Source organism: Notolabrus celidotus, chromosome 9, assembly GCF_009762535.1.
Source record: "Notolabrus celidotus isolate fNotCel1 chromosome 9, fNotCel1.pri, whole genome shotgun sequence".
Lineage (NCBI taxonomy): Eukaryota > Metazoa > Chordata > Actinopteri > Labriformes > Labridae > Notolabrus > Notolabrus celidotus.
The window spans coordinates 36,994,142-37,013,551 of record NC_048280.1 but is presented as its reverse complement, the minus strand read 5'-3'; the positions used below and the strand labels follow the sequence as shown (position 1 = coordinate 37,013,551).

At 42.0% G+C, this 19,410-nt stretch overlaps 1 protein-coding gene across 1 annotated transcript in view; it reads right to left on the bottom strand.

Moving 5' to 3' along the window:
• The window catches only part of LOC117818866 (tight junction protein ZO-2-like), a 126,033-nt gene that overhangs the window by 35,279 nt on the left and 71,344 nt on the right, over positions 1-19,410 (bottom strand). Inside the window, exons 5-7 of the mRNA XM_034691980.1 lie at positions 14,251-14,773; positions 11,580-11,683; positions 11,294-11,447 (exon numbers count right to left, since the gene is read on the bottom strand). Of these exons, the coding sequence (XP_034547871.1) occupies positions 11,294-11,447; positions 11,580-11,683; positions 14,251-14,773 (781 nt within the window). The remainder of the gene's footprint in view (positions 1-11,293; positions 11,448-11,579; positions 11,684-14,250; positions 14,774-19,410) is intronic.

The window sequence follows — 19,410 nt, the reverse complement described above, 5'->3', positions numbered from 1 at the left end:
GTGATTTAATGACAGTAAACAGATGTTAGCATGATTTAATGGCAATAAACAGATGTTCCTGTGATTTAATGACAATGAACAGATGTTACTGTGATTTAATGACAGTAAACAGATGTTTCTGTGATTTAATGACAATGAACAGATGTTACTGTGATTTAATGACAGTAAACAGATGTTCCTGTGATTTAATGACAGTAAACAGATGTTTCTGTGATTTAATGACAATGAACAGATGTTACTGTGATTTAATGACAATAAACAGATGTTCCTGTGATTTAATGACAGTAAACAGATGTTAGCATGATTTAATGGCAATAAACAGATGTTCCTGTGATTTAATGACAGTAAACAGATGTTTCTGTGATTTAATGACAATGAACAGATGTTACTGTGATTTAATGGCAATAAACAGATGTTACAGATGTTGCATGTTTCGCATCATTTGCATTGCCCAGAGTAAATTCTAATCTGTTTGAGTCTTCAAATTGACTTTGTATGTAATAACTTTTGGTGATTTGTCACCCATAGGCAGACCCAGAACATGCTCAAGGGAGTCCATGGTAGACCTGGTAAAGCATGGGAGTAGTTAACTCAATTTGCAATGTTTGCAACCTTGGATCTGGAAGGATGGATGTGATTCCATTGAATGGATTTGTTGAAGTATTGTTGGCCATAAATACTATCTATAATGTATCTGGTTGCTTGAAAAGCTCAAAAGAGTGAATCTCTTTTTAGAAACTTTCAAAAGATGCTTTCCAAGGATCCATGAGGGCGGCTCAGGCCACATGAGAGCATCCATACTGCTTTATAACCCAGAAACAGGCTGGTTGAAAGTGCTTACACACAACCCTGCTCTCCACAGAGACCGCCCAGCCTTCATTCAGCCCCTGTGATTTCTTCTTTTTATTATTTGAAGTGAACATGGGCGGCAGAGTGTTTGATGTAGCTGCTTTTATCTGTCAGAGCGTGGCACTCAGCTCACCGCTCTGCAGAGAGAGGGGGAGGAGGGGGAGGAGGAGGAGGAGGAGGAGGAGGAGGCTGGAGAAACGAAGAAACAAAAGACACATCTGAGGTCTCAGGTGTGAGAGGACGACATGAAAGAGAGAGGAAAAAAAGCAGAGATAAATCTGAAAACATTACAGCATGACAGACTCCTTTAACAGCCAACAACTCTGTCACCTTCAACAGGACTGCTACATGTGATCATGGCTTTAAGCAGATTGTTTTACCCTTAATTTAACAGCAGAGAGAGGTCGGCCGGTTTCACATGACACAGTCTAGTACGTGTTAATTAGTTTGATTAGGGTTAGAAGGACAGTCTGCATGCAGGCTGGAAACAGAATTAACAGAGGATGAAAAGTGAGAATGACATTTATAAATAGAAGAGAGAGAGGGGGAATGTGAGGCAGGAGGAGGACGAAGAAGAAGAAGAAGAAGAGAAATGTCAGGGGATTCTGTCAAACAGGGAATGTCAAATGTTACGTCAGAAACAAATTCATGTTTATGTCACAGGAGCATGTTTGGACTGAGTGTTGATGTGAAAGGCTTGTAGCTAACCAGATATCAAATCAAAGAGACTTTCTTTATGTCTGATGAGGCCTCTTCTCACATCATCTTACGTACGGTTTTTCACCTGTGAGATGATCTTAAACTACTGCTCCAATGACTGTATGCTTTAAACCAGTGCTATACATGGTCTGTACACTGACTGCAATACACTCACTTCTAAATTCAACCCCTTTCCTGACCTCTCCACATTAGTGTCTCTTGGTGATTCAGACGTTCATGTGCTTGTGTTGGTGTTCCACCGTGCTCACTTGTCTGTTTTTTCGCCGGAGAGTGACTACACATGAACGCAAACTTACAGAGCTGGATCAACAAGTAACACCTGTGATGACGGGATGTTACTGTGATTTAATGACAGTAAACATGTTACTGTGATTTAATGACAACAAACATATTACTGTGATTTAATGACAATAACCACATTACTGTTATTAAATCACAGTAAACATATTACTGTGATTTAATGACAATAAACAGATGTTACTGTGATTTAATGACAGTAAACATGTTACTGTGATTTAATAACAATAAACATGTTACTGTGATTTAATGACAGTAAACAGATGTTACTGTGATTTAATGACAGTAAACAGATGTTACTGTGATTTAATGACAGTAAACATGTAACTGTGATTTAATAACAATAAACAGATGTTACTGTGATTTAATGACAGTAAACAGATGTTACTGTGATTTAATGACAGTAAACAGATGTTACTGTGATTTAATGACAGTAAACAGATGTTACTGTGATTTAATGACAGTAAACATGTTACTGTGATTTAATGACAATAAACATGTAACAGTGATTTAATGACAGGAAACATGTAACTGTGATTTAATGACAGTAAACATGTAACTGTGATTTAATGACAATAAACATGTAACTGTGATTTAATGACAGTAAACAGATGATACTGTGATTTAATGACAATAAACATGTAACTGTGATTTAATGACAATAAACATGTAACTGTGATTTAATGACAGTAAACATGTTACTGCGATTTAATGACAATAAACATGTTACTGTGATTTAATGACAGTAAACATATTACAGTTATTAAATCACAGTAAACATGTTACTGTGATTTAATGACAGTAAACATGTTACTGTGATTTAATGACAGTAAACAGATGTTACTGTGATTTAATGACAGTAAACACATGTTACTGTGATTTAATGACAGTAAACACATGTTACTGTGATTTAATGACAGTAAACATGTAACTGTGATTTAATGACAATAAACATGTTACTGTGATTTAACGACAGTAAACATATTATAGTTATTAAATCACAGTAAACATGTTACTGTGATTTAATGACAATAACCAGATGTTACTGTGATTTAATGACAGTAAACATGTTACTGTGATTTAATGACAGTAAACATGTTACTGTGATTTAATGACAATAACCAGATGTTACTGTGATTTAATGACAGTAAACATGTTACTGTGATTTAATGACAGTAAACATGTTACTGTGATTTAATGACAGTAAACATGTAACTGTGATTTAATGACAGTAAACATGTTACTGTGATTTAATGACAAACACGTTACTGTTATTTAATGACAATACACATGTTACTATGATTTAATGACAGTAAACAGATGTTACTGTTATTTAATGACAATACGGAGATGATACCGAGACCAGCGTTGCACTATGTGAGGTTAGTGTCCTTGTGTTGGTGTTACAGGGTGCTCACTTTTCTTTTTTTTCGATGGAGAGTAATGTCAAATTAACGCAAACCTACGGAACTAGATCAACAAGGAGCATGTGTGATGACTCCTCTGCAGAGCACACACCAAAGCTCCTGCATATCCATTAAACCCCCACACAAACAGGCTCAGGTTTTAAACACAGAAGCACCCCTGAAGAAGAGTTTAAGCCTCGGTGTGCTGTGTGAATTCTGCTGGTGGAGTTTACACTTTGATTCTTGCTTCTCTTTCACTCATTTGATGCCCGAGCAGCACAAACAGCCGCTCTGTGTGGATTCAGAGCTTCACTTTGAAACTCATTCATGTTTAGATTCAGCACTGAGGGGTGTGTGTTTGGAACAGAGCCCAAGTGGAAGAGGAGCATCTGTGAGTTTCCAGGTGAACGACCACTTTTTATCTCCCGCCAGAGCCAGCAGACATCCTGACTACACACACACACACTTACACACACAGTCAGCTGCTCCACTATTCTCTGCTCCATCAGTATGTGACAGAAACAGTCTTTGGTTGGTTCACAGCTCGGTCCCTTGACCTGGCTCAGTCTGAACAGTATTTTGATGGACTTGAGGGGGTCTAACATCAGAGTCAATACACTTTTCAGTCTCAGCACATGTCTGTCTAACATGAGTCTGGTTCTGCTCGAGGTTTCTGCCTGTTAAAGGAAGTTTGTCCTCTCCGCTGTAACTAGCTAAATACTGTGAGGTGCAATGCTCATGGTGGATTAAGGTGGGGTCAGACTGAGTCTTATCCTGTCTTGGTGTTGGGTCTCTGTTCATAATTTGACATAGAGTGGTCTAGACCTGCTCTGTTTGTAAAAGAGTCTTGAGATAACGTTTAAATAAATAAATAAAGATTGATTGATTGACTTCTGATGTCTCTTTTTGTAACCTGCATGCTTTAACTTCAAATCTCCAAACTGACATTCATTATCTGGAACATTTTCTTGTACAGTCCTTCATTCTCTCACAGTAATCTGCTGCACCTCCTGATACCACAGAGATGAACAGGTCTGATTCTGTTGAGTCAGTTTTGAGGATTAATGCGTGCACGTCTGCAGAAACAGCACAGGGCTAAATCTGCCTTGTGTGCTGTCACATATCAGAGACGTGTTGGCTGACATTTTAAAGGTTTGACCTCAATGACCCCGGATTCCCCTCAGTGGAGGGAGTTATGTTCATGATGTAGAAGCAAATATTTATAACAAGGTCACCTGACAGGGATGAAAATAGAGCTCTGTATTAATGCTTTAAAGCTGGGTTTTAATGCCTTTACTGCTCACTACGTTAACACAGATCTGATCCAGTTTGAAGAAAGAGATGAATATAATATTAACCCTCCTGTTATGTTGCGGGTCAAATTGACCCGTTTTAGAGTTAAAATCTAAAACAATATTTTCAAAGTATTTTTTCATTATGAAACTTCTTCTGCTTTACTTAATTAGCGTTATCAACATATAAAATAAAATGGTTCATTTTTTGGATATTCACAACTGAGACATTTTATTAGTTCACTTGTGAAACCTACAGATGGTTCTGCCATCTACAGTGAAGCTGAACAGTTTATAAAGGAGAGGGTTGATCCAAATCACGGAGTTTCACTCTTTTACCCAGTGTTTCACTCAAACAACAAATGGGACACGACCAAATTCTCACAAAGATGGGAAGAAGTCCTTGACAATCAATACAATGAGGAAGATTGGCAGGAGGCTGTACAACTAGTGCATTCATCCTTCACCTGTAACAGACTGGAGATTCAATATAAAGTATTACACAGGCTACACATATACCCAGCCACCCTTCATAGATTTTCGCGAACAGTTTCTCCTATCTGCAGTAAATGTAAAACAGACCTTGGGACTCATTATCATTATTTCTGGGTGTGCGAGGTACTGGAATCACATAGCTAAGGAACTGAGCGGAATTTTAAGACCACAATAAGAAAGGATCCAGGGCTCTTCTTATTGGGTTTGCCCTCTAAAGAATGAACACTTTCTCATAATCACTACGTATCGTTGGACAAACTCCTGCTTCTTGCTCGCAAATGCATTCTGTTAAATTGGGTTAAAGACACCCCACCCACAGTAACACTGTGATATAGGGAGATCTTCAATGTTATGGCTCATGAAAGGATAAGTGCAGTTCTTAGGACCAATGAAGGCTCATTCCTTAAGATCTAGAATCCTGTTCTGGATTATTTAACTTCAGATCTCAAACATACACTGTTGAAAGGCCAGTACCCTTCAGAGCGGAGGAAAACGGTGTGCCTCGAACTGCATAAGAGATGACGAATCCAACAACGCTTTTTATAGATTCTTCATTGATGGACGTTGTAGGATGACTTATTGCTTATTATGTGCTAATACCAAGCGGCAAAGTCCAATGCGGAAGTGTTAAAAGCTGCAGTTCATGGAGGATCCACTTGAGGCTGGCTCCGGAAGTACCAGAAGTCACATACACATGAATGAGAAAAGCTGATCTTTACAGCATTAATAAACATGTTTACAGTCTGGTACAAAAGATGAGTGGAGTCTGGATAGCTCAATTCTCGACGTCCTCTCACTGTGAGGGGGGTGAATTTTTTTCTAACATGGCAATTTCGAAGATATTGAGATTACTAGTCTTCCAATGAGAGGCACAGCTGCCTGTGGGAACACTGCAGCTGTTGGCTAGGAGGCTCAAAGCCCGCCTCTTTACGTCACACTGGCTCGACAGAAGCAATATGGCTGCCGCTGATGATTAGTCTCAAAACAGCTCTTCAGAAACAGATGGGTGACATCACGGATACTACGTCCATATTTTATACAGTCTATGGCTAATACTTGTGTTTTTTTTCTTTCTCTCTGCTTTTTGTTTGTTTGTTTCTTTTGTCTTTGCTAATCTTACTTTTTGACACGTGTCATGTCTTTTTGAGTCAAAGGTCTGTAATTATTGCTATGATTTTATTTCATTTTATTTATTTATTATATATTTTTTTCTGTGCTCGGGGGAAGGGGTACATATCTTTGTCTGAAAATCTGCTTTGTACACAAAAATAGCGTTGAATTTTGTTGTTTTGTTCTGAAAATGATAAAATAATAAAAAACATATATTGAATTTTTCTTTTTTTAAATAGTTCAATTCACGTATTTGCAACCCCCCCTGAATGTTTGTATTACATATATACTGTTCGGGTCAGTTTGACCCAGCAGTCAAAGTGGTGGGTGAAAGGGGTCAGAAGGGTCAAATACTAACTGTTTGTTTGGGATTGTGTGTAGAGCAACTTCTACTACTCTATAGCCTCAGCCCTAATGTCAAAGCGGATGAAAGGCTAGCGATATTCAGAGGTCGCTGCCCATTTAGGCAATAGATGCCAAAATCACTATCACCGCTCCCTCTCTCTCTTATTCTCCTCTGTCCCTCTTTCCAGACCCAACTCTGTCTCAGCAGATGTGTGTCTAACATGAGTCTGGTTCTGCTCAAGGTTTCTGCCTGTTAAAGGAAGTTTGTCCTCTCCGCTGTAACTAGCTAAATACTGTGAGGTGCAATGCTCATGGTGGATTAAGGTGGGGTCAGACTGAGTCTTATCCTGTCTTGGTGTTGGGTCTCTGTTCATAATTTGACATAGAGTGGTCTAGACCTGCTCTGTTTGTAAAAGAGTCTTGAGATAACGTTTGTTGTGATTTGGCGCTATACAAATAAAGATTGATTGATTGAATGATTGATTGTAAGTACCTTGGCTTCACTTCATAAAAAGAAAAAAATGTTAAGTGTAAAATAAAAAAAACTAAAATCTGTCATGTAAAATTATTGTATTTATATGTAGGTCTCTCCAATGAATATTACAAATTTTTAACATGAATTTTTATGCAAAGAGTGAATTATCCTCATTGAACCATGATCTCTGAGAGGTAGAGAACACCATTGTACTACATATTGATTGAAATGGTTAGCAATGGAGTTAATAATGAGATATAAACGATGTTTTGGGGGATTTTTTGGTTTCTGACACTTTTGGATAATTAAACATGCCCCGGGTCAAATTGACCCAGGACCATTATTGCTGGACATTGCTAACAGGAGGGTTAAAGCGACTAAGTAAGATAAATAACTGTCTGCTGTGGTCCTGACTCACATCTGTTCAGACTCAGCGTTGTGTCTTTGTTGAGGTTAATATTTTATACCCACCACTGCTTCAGGGAGCAGACTCCAAACATGGTACTTGTAGTGTGTTCTGTTAGTTTTCCTACAGTGAACAGAGATGACAGAAACCATGTTGTCATGTTGCATCTGTTTCTAACCCCCTGTGGTGTGTGCTGTCCAGACAGCATGTTCATTTTAATCACAGCTGCTTAAGTCTGCAGACACGGAGTCAGCTTGGCACACAGACCTTTAAAGCACCTACAGTCTATACGAGGGCCACCAGACTATTATTCTTTAATCATGACCAATCACTGAATTCAATAGTTCATTATGATTCATCACACTTTGAATCACATGTTTAAAATCACATTATATGGCATTTCAAAGTCCAGATTAATAATGTCAGTCAGTTCTTATCAGTGTGTTTGTTTACTGAAATGATCAGCATGCTGGAGGATCTGAGAGGAGCTGATAGAGATATTCAGACTTTTAAACATAAACTAAAAACATATTTATTCAGTCTGGCTTTTATGTAGAGTTTTACAATTTTATTACTTACTTTTACGATGATATTTATTTAAATGTGGCTTTATTATTTTATTAATTTGAACTGTTTATTTTATTTTAATCAATTAATCAATTAATTAATTAATTAATTTTTAAATGTATCTACTCAGTTTTATGGTTATATTAGCCTTAATTTTATTACTTTACTTTTTACTATTATATTGATTTTAATGTTGTTTTCTTATTTTATTCATTTTAACTGTTTATTTGAATTGTTATTTTTTTATTTTATTTGTTTATCTACTCAGCTCTATTGATATTTTTAGCCTTCAACTCTTATCCTTACCTTTTTAAAATGTATTTATTTTAACTATTTATATTCTTAATATTAAATTGACACTTTAACTTATTTTAATTAAACATGTTTTATTGTTGTCAGTGTGCATTAGTCTCTATTTTAAAATCCATTTTTGTTTTTTATTATGTCTTGCTCATTTAGTGAATGATGGTGTCATGAGAGTCACAGAGAGCAGGAAGAGGGGGAGGAGTCAGACAGGGGACACCTGCTGCAGCCCTAACAGAGCTGGAGTGACCTGTCCCTGAGGAGTGTGAGGATGTGAGGTGTGTGTGAGAGCGAGGGGATGACTGTGTGAAATGGAAATGCAGAGGGGGGAGAGCAGGGAGGAGAAGGAGATCAGGTTACCACCAGGACAGACAACGGCGAGCGTCTACGCTGTTAGGACAAATCATTAATATGTTATCACACTGATATTCAGAAACATCTTACCCACTGTACGAGCCACGCTTTGTCATGCAACCTTCTGTGTTCACAAAAATACATCATCACCTCCTTTCTGCAGCATCAGGATTCAATATTCACACAACAACACACCTCTGTACTGAATGATTTAACCTTTAATGAATCACACGGTTCAAAGGATGTAGTGATTAAAACCTTTATTTTATTTAACCAGGAAATGAATCATGTATGAAAAAGTTAAAGGTTTGAAGCGGTGTAAAGAGAAGTGCAGAAGGTGTGAAAGCTTTACGACTTAGTCAGGGTGTGTGTCAGCCGTTTTTAGAGAAAGGCAACAGACTGTTACACATCATGTGTCTGGGCTGGTCCTTCATCTAAAAGTATGACACATTATCTGGAAGAGAAAACACAGACAGAGATGCACTTTTGAGCGAGTATAGGGATCGCTTCTGCGTGTTCAGATGAGCACTTCTCAATCAACATGATGCGTTTCAGATCCCTGCTGCAGGTCTGATTAACCCCTGACCTGCTGCTGCTGCTGCTGGCTCTCCCTTTCTCTGAGCAGCTGCAGAAACTCAAGACTGCTGGGTTCACACGTATTTATAGCTGCCTGAGAGCCACATGTCTTTAACTGACTCTGGACATCATTCTGTAAAGTCCCTCCCTCCCTCACACTGTGTGCGTACGGAGGCTCCAGAGTGTCACTCAGAATAAAAACTGACCTTTTCATTGGTTAATTATATATACCAACATATATTTCCCCAGGACCGGTTAACTAACTTTCCCCAGGACCGGGTCACTAACTTTCCCCAGGACTGGTTCACTAACTTTCCCCAGGACCGGGTCACTAACTTTCCCCAGGACCGGTTCACTAACTTTCCCCAGGACCGGTTCACTAACTTTCCTCAGGACCGGTTCACTTACTTCCCCCAGGACCGGTTTACTAACTTTCCCCAGGACCGGTTCACTAACTGTCTCCAGGACTGGTTCACTAACTTTCCTCAGGACCGGTTCACTAACTTTCCTCAGGACCGGTTCACTAACTTTCCCTAGGACCGGTTCACTAACTTTCCTCAGGACTGGTTCACTAACTGTCTCCAGGACCGGGTCACTAACTTTCCTCAGGACCGGTTCACTAACTTTCCTCAGGACCGGTTCACTAACTTCCCCCAGGACTGGGTCACTAACTTTCCTCAGGACCGGTTCACTAACTTTCCTCAGGACCGGTTCACTAACTTCCCCCAGGACTGGGTCACTAACTTTCCCCAGAACCGGGTCACTAACTTTCTCCAGGACCGGTTCACTAACTTTCCTCAGGACCAGTTCACTAACTTTCTCCAGGACCGGTTCATTAAATTTCCTCAGGACCAGTTCACTAACTTTCCTCAGGACCGGTTCACTAACTTTCCTCAGGACCAGTTCACTAACTTTCTCCAGGACCGGTTCATTAACTTTCCTCAGGACCGGTTCACTAACTTTCCTCAGGACCGGTTCACTAACTGTCTCCAGGACCAGTTCACTAACTTTTCCCAGGACCGGTTCACAAACTCTCCTCAGGACCGGTTCACTAACTTTCCTCAAACAGCTCAGAGTTTAGACAAACAGGTCCGTCTGACACCCGGAGCCGAGCTCCTCTGCGTGAACATACTACACTTCAGCCTCCTCTGCTCTGGGCGTCCCATGGTCCTGATGCCCCGGAGACTACGGAGTGATAAAACTAATAAATGATAGAAGTCCTGATTCTGAAGTATTTTGTGACTCAGCACTCAGAGACCATTGTAAATGAATAATTTTCAGATTCTGGAGTTTCGATGTCTTTAGATTCAGAGTCAGACGGCTCAAACATGCAGGCTGTGAACTCTCTCTTGACCTGTCAATCAAAGAGTTAGGCCACGCCCACACAGTCCTGAGAAATGCTCTGACCTGTAAAATAAGTTGTTTTTGAACAGAGTTTGTTCAGAGTTGTGGATGTTTATTTTCAGATTTTTGTTGAAGCTTCATTACACATTACATTTTGACATTCTATGTGAATTTTAAATATTCCATTTACGTTTCCTGAGGCTTTAACTACACTGAGTTTAAAAATAATGTTTGAAATGAAGTTTAAGAAGTCGTTTTGATTCTACCCCGTTAATGTTTGGTAAGCTCTGTCATTTATTCTCATCACAGTCAGATAATATGAACAGAGAAGAGACTTACTGCTCTCCAGCACTGTGCATCAATAAACACAGATTAATAATCCACAGAGTTTCAGTTCAGGAATACCTTTAATAAACTCTCTAACATGAACAAAGAGTTTTTATTCTGGTGACACCTTTGAGCCTCCGCAGCCTGAAGCAGACTCTGAGCGTCACTCTGTGTTAAAGAGCCTAAAACTGTCTGTAGGATTAAAACACAACCTATCAATCCTCACTCTAATCAATAATCAGACCCTGAACCTGCCTCAGAGTCTCTGATCACAGTGTTTCCCACAGACTCACTTAAAGTCCACAAACAGACCTGGGACCACGTTAACACCTGACCCCTGCCCGCAGCACTACAACTACTATTCACAACACAGGATCACGGCTACACACACCTCTCTGCAGGTCAGGCGTTGCGTTCAGGGACTCACCGTCGTTGTCAGAGTCAGAGTCTGCCAGGGGGGGGATGCGGACAAGGATCTGCCGGCTGTCTCTCTGGACCACCAGCTGCAGCTTCCCTCGCGACTTCTCGATCAGCTTCCCCGCGTCGTGCAGAGAGAGGTTCTCCGTCACCGTGCCGTTAATCTGCACACACACACACACACACAAAAACACACACACATGTTTGAGATACAGAAACATGTCCCAGCATGAACATCAGGATGTTTTGATCTGTGACAGGTGAGACTGTGAGACTGAAGTAAAGTGTGTGTGCACCTTGAGGATGATGTCCCCCTCCTGCAGGTTTCCGTCTTTGGCAGCGAGGCCGGTGCTCGTCATCTGTTTGATGAAGATCTGACTCCCCAGACGCAGACCGTACTCTACAGAACAAACACACACAGCGCTGTTACTCCAACCTGCTGACATGAAGAGCTCTCTGCTCCAGCAGTCCTGATCCATGAGCCCACTTTGTCTCAGCTTTGAAGTCTCTCTGTTCTGGATCCTCATTGGTTCTCAGCTCCTCATGGTTGAAGTACTTTTTGCACTAAAGTTAGACCAAAGGAGGTTTTCATGTTTTATGACAATGTATCCCTCTGAACCACAAACTGTTAAGGAGAGGTGGATGTAGCCATCGCGCTGTCACCCTTTGGTCTGTGGACAACTCCCCTGAATGGTGTTTATTTAGATTAGAGGAGTTTTAAAGTAAATATAGAGCTCAGTGCATCTCAATGTATCACAAAGATAAAAACAGCAGAGCAGATACTTGCACTGCATGTTTTGTTGTTTTAGTGTGGAGCCAAAAGCGACCATGTTTGGAGGTTATGTGGATACAAAATGTGCAACCTGTCAATCACAGGTATGCCCTACTCATATTTCCAGAACATTATAAACATCAAAAAGAACTGTTTTTAAGAAGTGACTTGATATTTGCCATCTTATAAGATCTCTACTATCACACAATTCTTTATTTGAAATATCCAAATAATCATAAACTCTAGAAGTCAATTAAAACTCAAGACACAAAGAAAAACAACTATTGCCGGCGAGAGCGCTTCATTTCTCCAATACCAGCAGAGATCCAAGCAGAGGTCCAACTCCACCATATGTGCTTAAAGACATCCACTGTGTCTACAGGCAGGTACTCAGAGTACCTCTCACTCTCACTGCTGCTGTGTTGAAAAAGTTATCTCGCTCAGTGTTGCTAACTTAGCGACTTTGTCTCTATATTTAGAGAGTTTTCAGATCCTTCTAGCAACTCTTTTTCAAAAAAGCAACAAGGGACAAATCTATCAACTTCTTCTGGTGTTAATCAGGCGGCAACCTCCGGTCTGAAAATATGAGTCCAATGCGGAAGTGTTAAAAGCTGCAGTTCATGGAGGATCCACTTGAGGCTGGCTCTGGAAGTACCAGAAGTCACATACACATGAATGGGAAAAAGCTGATCTTTGCAGCAGAAATAAACATGTTTACAGTCTGGTACAAAAGATGAGTGTAGTCAAATTAAATGATGACATCATTTAGTGACTTCTAGCAACTTTTAGGACAGCCAATAGATCTCTGTTCTTTGCTGTGGCGTGCTGGGGTGGAGGTATCAAGACGGGTGAGGCCAGCAAGCTCAACAAGCTGGTAAAGAAGGCCCGCTCTGTGGTTGGCCTAGAACTGGACAGTCTGGAGTCAGTGGCTGAGAGGAGGTTGATGGACAAACTGCGAGCCATCCTGGACAACCCCTCTCACCCTCTCCATGATGAGCTGTGGCTGATGGGAAGCTCGTTCAGTCAGCGCATCATTCCACCACGGTGCAAGACTGAACGCTTCAGGCGCTCCTTTGTGCCCACCGCCATCAGACTGTTGAACAGTAATGGAGGCCACAGACTGCACCATGCTGACCACTGACACCCCCCCCCCCCCCCCCCCCCCCCCATTAACAGATCCATAACATCCCTGCTCTGTCTGTCACACTCCATCATCCCATCCTGAACTCTCTCTTGACTGCTGCTGGCATTATAATGTATAATATACTGTATTATATAATTATCTTGCTGTATTATATTTTGTTAAATTACATTACTATTCTAAGTACAACCCATGGTCATATTACATACAAATATTCTTCTATTTATTGCTTAATTTGTCATTACCAACCATAATCACACCATGTCAACCTGTCACTACTGAAACATTTTTAATACTGCCTGTAATTACTGCTATTTAATTTAAATTCCATTTGTAACATTGTATATATCTAAATTGTATTCTAGCTTTATTTATCTATTTTATTTTACTTATTTTTATTTTATTTTATTTTATTTTTTTAATTTATTTTATGTTATTTTGTTTTATTTTTTGTTTTATTTTTTATTTTTATTTTTGTACTTATTTTTATTTTATCTTATTTTGTACTTATTGTACTTATTTTGCACTTATTGAAACTTCTTTCTTGATTGTACTTATGTCTGGGTTGCTGTAACAAGTGAATTTCCCCCCCGGGGGATCAATAAAGTAATATCTTATCTTATCTTATCTTATCTACTTTCCTCACTGAGGAGTTGGCACTAACACTGATCTCACTGCACTTTCCCTCCCTTGGTGTTGAGCGTTAAGTCTGCTCTCTGTGTGCTGAATAAAAACAATGGATCATGTCATGGCATCATCAGCAGCTCTGCACCTAAAATGTATTTTATAAAACTAGTCTAGTCACACGACATAAACTGTGCGCCGTATTTTTCTTGCTGACAAAGTTTGAGGTTATTTTCCAAAGTGGTCTCAGTTAGTCCACCGTGGAAAGTGAAAATGTGAAACAAATCCATCTACTATGTAAGTGTCGGACCAGCCAACAGCTGGTGGTACAGTTACATCCTCCGTACGCTGAACCCACGACTGAAACTCTGAAACAGTCCCATCAGAGACTCCCTCTAAAGATCTAAAGTCACCCATCCCGTCCCCTCACCTTCAGTGGGTCTGTTCTTCACCAGCAGGACGTTGACGGGTTTGTCCAGCGGCTCCAGCTCTCTGGAAGGTTCTGGAGATGGAGGGTTGTCGTTCAGCCTGTCCCTGCTCTTGTACCTTCCTCCTTTTCCTCCTCCTCCCTCCCCTCGCTCGTACTTCTCCTCCATGCGGTAGCTGTCCCCCGGGCTGCGTCCTCGGCTGTGGTACCTCTGGCGCTCCGTGCTGGTGTCCAGGGCTCGTCCCCGGCTTCCGTCCCTCCTGGACCTGTCCGGGCTCGGGGAGGTCCTCTCCTGGCTCCTCCCGCGGCTCCTCCCTCTTGTATTGTAGTCCCGCCCCCCCATGTAGTCGGGGTCCAGGTACTCTTTGCTGTCGGAGGTGTGGTCCCGGCCCTCATTACGGTACCAGCCGTTGTCTGCGTCTGCGTCGTAGTAGTGGGTGGAGGGGGCGTAGTCCCGGCTGTCTCCACTAGGGGAGGGGGGCTGCTTCAGGGAGTGGATCGCCACCTTACGAGGTCTCTTCACCGTCTGACGGAGACAAACAGAACATGAGAAACTCCCTCACATCAGGAAGACCACCACCCATCAGTGACTTCAGAGCTACAGGAAGTGTGGATGTTTATATTAAAATACAAGGACCGGGATTTCACAGAACACCGGGACCCTGGTGGTTTGAGACCGACCAACAAACCACATGTCAGGTTTGAATTCACAGCTTCAGATGAGCTGAGGATGTATTTCATGTTGTAATTGATGATGATGACTTAAAGTTAGATTTGTTTTAAAGGTGGACATGGTCTCGTCTGTGCTCAAGCTCTAGAGAAGAGACCACCTCATTAAACTGTTTCTGTGATGCTTTTATTTTCCCTGTTAGACCGTCTCATGCCGAGTCACTTCATCACCCGTTATGATAACAAACGCGCCCTTATTTTGAAAAGATGCAAGGGCTACTTCAGAAGGATGGTGAGGTTTCAGGAGTAAAGAACGATCAGAAGTTAAAAACTGTGAATGCTACAGCGCCCCCTGCACAGACATGAGATCATTACATCTCTTTCTCTGACTCGCTACACGAACACCAGGAGTAGAGACAGAGATGGTCCTACAGTTCAGCGTCAGGCGTCAACTAAAGTAAATATGTCAAAATGAGGGCTGCACTGATCCGATACTCTGTGTGAGACGTGCCGCTGCTGCAGATGTGGAAACAGCAGCTAGAGCGGGAGAGCAAGGCTGCAGCTGGTTGCGATGTCAGCTGTGTGGAGAGATTTAAAACTAAAGCAAGGAGAAAGCTAAAGAGCCAGAGTGATTTATGCAAGGCGAGTGTCTCAAGAGCTAGCACCTCAGATGTAGGTAGTAGTGCTGATGAATCCTGCAGTACCTTAGTACCTTTAAGGGGGTGTTAAAACCATCTCCCTCACATGGTCTTTATGAAGCATGCTGTGTGTTTGGGCATTAGACTCAGAGCCTTCGGTCAACAGATTAAGGTTCTCTGTGCGTCTCTACGTTCTCCAAGCTGCTGATTTCTCCTGTATCTCATTGTGTTTTATTTATCTTGTAAAAGTGACATCTGTCTATGATTCAATAGAAGAATACACTTATTCGTGTAGTTTACGTGAACTAGTTTTGAGCCAACTTTGAGCTAGCTTATTTTCTCGTGTGAGCTTACACAACACTGAGAATCAGTATCAGCAGGTTTCAAAGCTGTGGTATCGGACACTACAAAGTCTCTATGTGGAGGTCAATTCTCCTCAGCAGGGTCGCTTGGGTATCGTCCATGAGAGGGAAACTCTGATGGAGAGAGAAGGTGCATTTGGACCAAGAGTTCTGGGGTCTTTTAGCCCCCAGAACTACTTTACCCTGAACTAAAAGGTTCCTGTGCCCCCATTGTTGTCTGTGTTTGGACCACGGGCTGAAGTCCCGGGTAGATTGTGCAAATCAGGCCAGTGAAGTATGGAGAAAAAAAAAGTTAATGTACAACACCACCAGACCAGTAGAGGGCAGTAAAACAAAGAGGAGTGCCATTCATCACAGATGACACCATAGAAGCAGACGGACAGGCAGGTATCATTATGAGCAACACAACAGTTAGCCTGTTAGCATGAAGAGACTCAGCTGGTCTGTTTTAGATGGTGCTATATTTCATCACAGATGGATTCACTGAGTCAACACGTGAGAGGAGATAAGCGCGAGTAGCAAAGACGTTTCAACACGGCTTTAAAATCCTTTTGAACTCAAAAAGCCGTGGCAGAGATCACCCGGTGTTTTGGTTTAAACAGCGACCCTGTTAACTGGAGACTTTCAGCCGGATGCATCCCTCATAAATGTCTTTAGACGATCATTAAATATCTGATGAGGATATTTTGAAGTCTTAATAAAAACTAAACTAGTTTGCATTCCCAGGAACTCCCTCTGTGTTTCAACAGCTGTGTAAACTCCACAAACACTGACACGTTCAGCTGAAGGTCTCCAGTTTACAGGGTCACTTTTAAAACCGTAACACCGGGAGAGACGCATTCACGGTGGGCTGAGAGAAGACTACTGTTACAAGCTGCTAAATCAAGAGAATCACAGCTTCTTCTTTTGAAAAGTACACACACATACAAAAAAGATAGAACAAATAAAAACTAATGAAAGAAAGAGAAATCAAGAGAATCACAGATGTGTGTGATGTTATTGTGGACGGAGGGAGGAATAAAAACACTGAGGTTAATCTACCAATCAGACATGTTCAGCATCGCAGGCCCTGCTCCCCGAAAGTCCCGGGACCTTTGAAAAGTACTACCCCCTCTCTCCTCGTCTCATCTGAAAACATCCACTCGTCTTGTCTGTGCCTCAGCAGGAGCTTCATCAGGTAAACCCACTGATGCACAGTGCCAGGTAAACAACTCAACCCTCAGGTGAGACAGACCCTGTGCAGAGTCTGCTGCAGCTGGCACACGCTCTGTTCCCACGTCTGGATGCTGCAGCAGGTCAGATGTTTCCCTGCCAGGTTGCCATGGTATCCTGTTTGTTATTCACAGCTAGTTAACATCAAAGTGGCGCTCTGTGAGCTGAAGACGAGGAAGAGGAGGCGGGAGAGATGCCAGCAGAGGTCAGAGGTCGCAGAGCACAAACACTACCTGTTGCTAATTGGCTGGGTCTGTGTTGTGTGTCTCATTTCAAGACACTTTGTTTGTTTACATTTAAGAGAGCCGGAGCTGTGCACACACACACCTACACACACACACACACACACACAGACACACACACGCACACACATGTATACACAGACATAGACACAGAACGGCTGTAATGAGATATTCAGTGAATTTGACTGAACGTGTTCTGAGTCAGAAATGAAACCCCACCTCAGCTGAAATACTGAGCGAGTAAACACAGAGCCTCCTCATTCATCCCTAACACACTAACACTGATCTGATCCTGTTCATGTTCATGTTCAGAGCTACAACACCACAAAGCAGCTGTGATGAGAGTCAGACACATAGTGAACACACATCTCTGCAGACGCTGCTAAAGATACAGCATCTGTTCATGGAATGATGAGTCTCAGAGAGTCAGCCAGCAGACTCGAGTCCTCATAGCACGCTGAGTCATGACAAGGACACAGTGAGCTGTTTCAGCCAACAAATTCATGACTGTGCAGATAGTCTTTACCTGAAGCTTCTACAGTAAGAATCAAAACACTGTCTCAGAGGTCACAGTGCTGCTTTCAGACACACGGTCAGGAAGACGGTCTGACATTGGGGAATCCACTCCTGGCTCTGCTTTGACTGTACGAGACTGCGCCGAATATTTATCATGCAGAAATGTATTCGCCGGTCAGGAGCTGCTGGTGGTGCAGCAATCAGCCTCTAAAGGCGTTTTTTGACCGCAGGAACTGTACGCCTGAACTACATGCATTTCGACCGGTGGACCCAGGGTCTAAATTTAGTTCAGGGGTAGATACAAACCGGTAATGATCCTTCCGCAGGTTCACCTACGGAAACCTTGTTAGGACTTTTACTTCCTCTAGATAGTCAAGTTTGATCGTCTTCTAGGCGCTCCGCCAGGGCCGTGACTGACTCCGAGGACCTCACTAAACCACCCAATCGGTAGTAGCAACTGGCGGGGTGTACAAAGGGCAGGGACTTAATCAACGCAAGCTTATGACCCGCGCTTACGGGGAATTCCTCGTTCATGGGAAATAATTGCAATCCCCAATCCCTATCACGAGTGGGGTTCAGCGGGTTACCCACGCCTCTCGTCGAAGGGTAGACACACGCTGATCCACTCAGTGTGGCGCGCGTAATCTCCCCCCTAAAAAGCCCCTGCTGGGGGGGTAGTACTTTTCAAAGGTCCCGGGACTTTCAGGGAGCAGGGCCTGCAATGCTGAACGTGTCTGATTGGTAGATTAACCTCAGTGTTTTTATTCCTCCCTCCGTCCACAATAACATCACACACATCTGTGATTCTCTTGATTTCTCTTTCTTTCATTAGTTTTGATTTGTTCTATCTTTTTTGTATGTGTGTGTACTTTTCAAAAGAAGAAGCTGTGATTCTCTTGATTTAGCAGCTTGTAACAGTAGTCTTCTCTCAGCCCACCGTGAATGCGTCTCTCCCGGTGTTCCGGTTTTAAAAGTGACCCTGTAAACTGGAGACCTTCAGCTGAACGTGTCAGTGTTTGTGGAGTTTACACAGCTGTTGAAACACAGAGGGAGTTCCTGGGAATGCAAACTAGTTTAGTTTTCATTATTAAGATTTCAAAATATCCTCATCAGCTGCCCTCTACTGGTCTGGTGGTGTAGTGCATTTACTTTTTCTTTCTCCATACGTCACTGGCCTGATTTGCACAATCTAACCGGGACTTCAGCCCGCAGTCGAATCGCAGACAACAATGGGGGCACAGGAACCTTTTAGTTCAGCGTAAAATAGTCCTGGGGGCTAAAAGACCCGGAACTTCTTGTCGAAATGCACCTTAAGATCAAGATGAATCTCAGCCTGAAAATCAGTGGTGCGACTCAAATATAGAGTCAGAATCGACTTCATGTGCACAAAGCATGCCAGGCCTGAGAGGTGACCTGCTGTCACAATAAAACCACTTAGCATGTTTAAATCTGAACATCACCATACCAGATTATGATGAATGTAGTAGTGGTAGTCGGCTTATAAAAGTATCTGCCTTTAAAGCC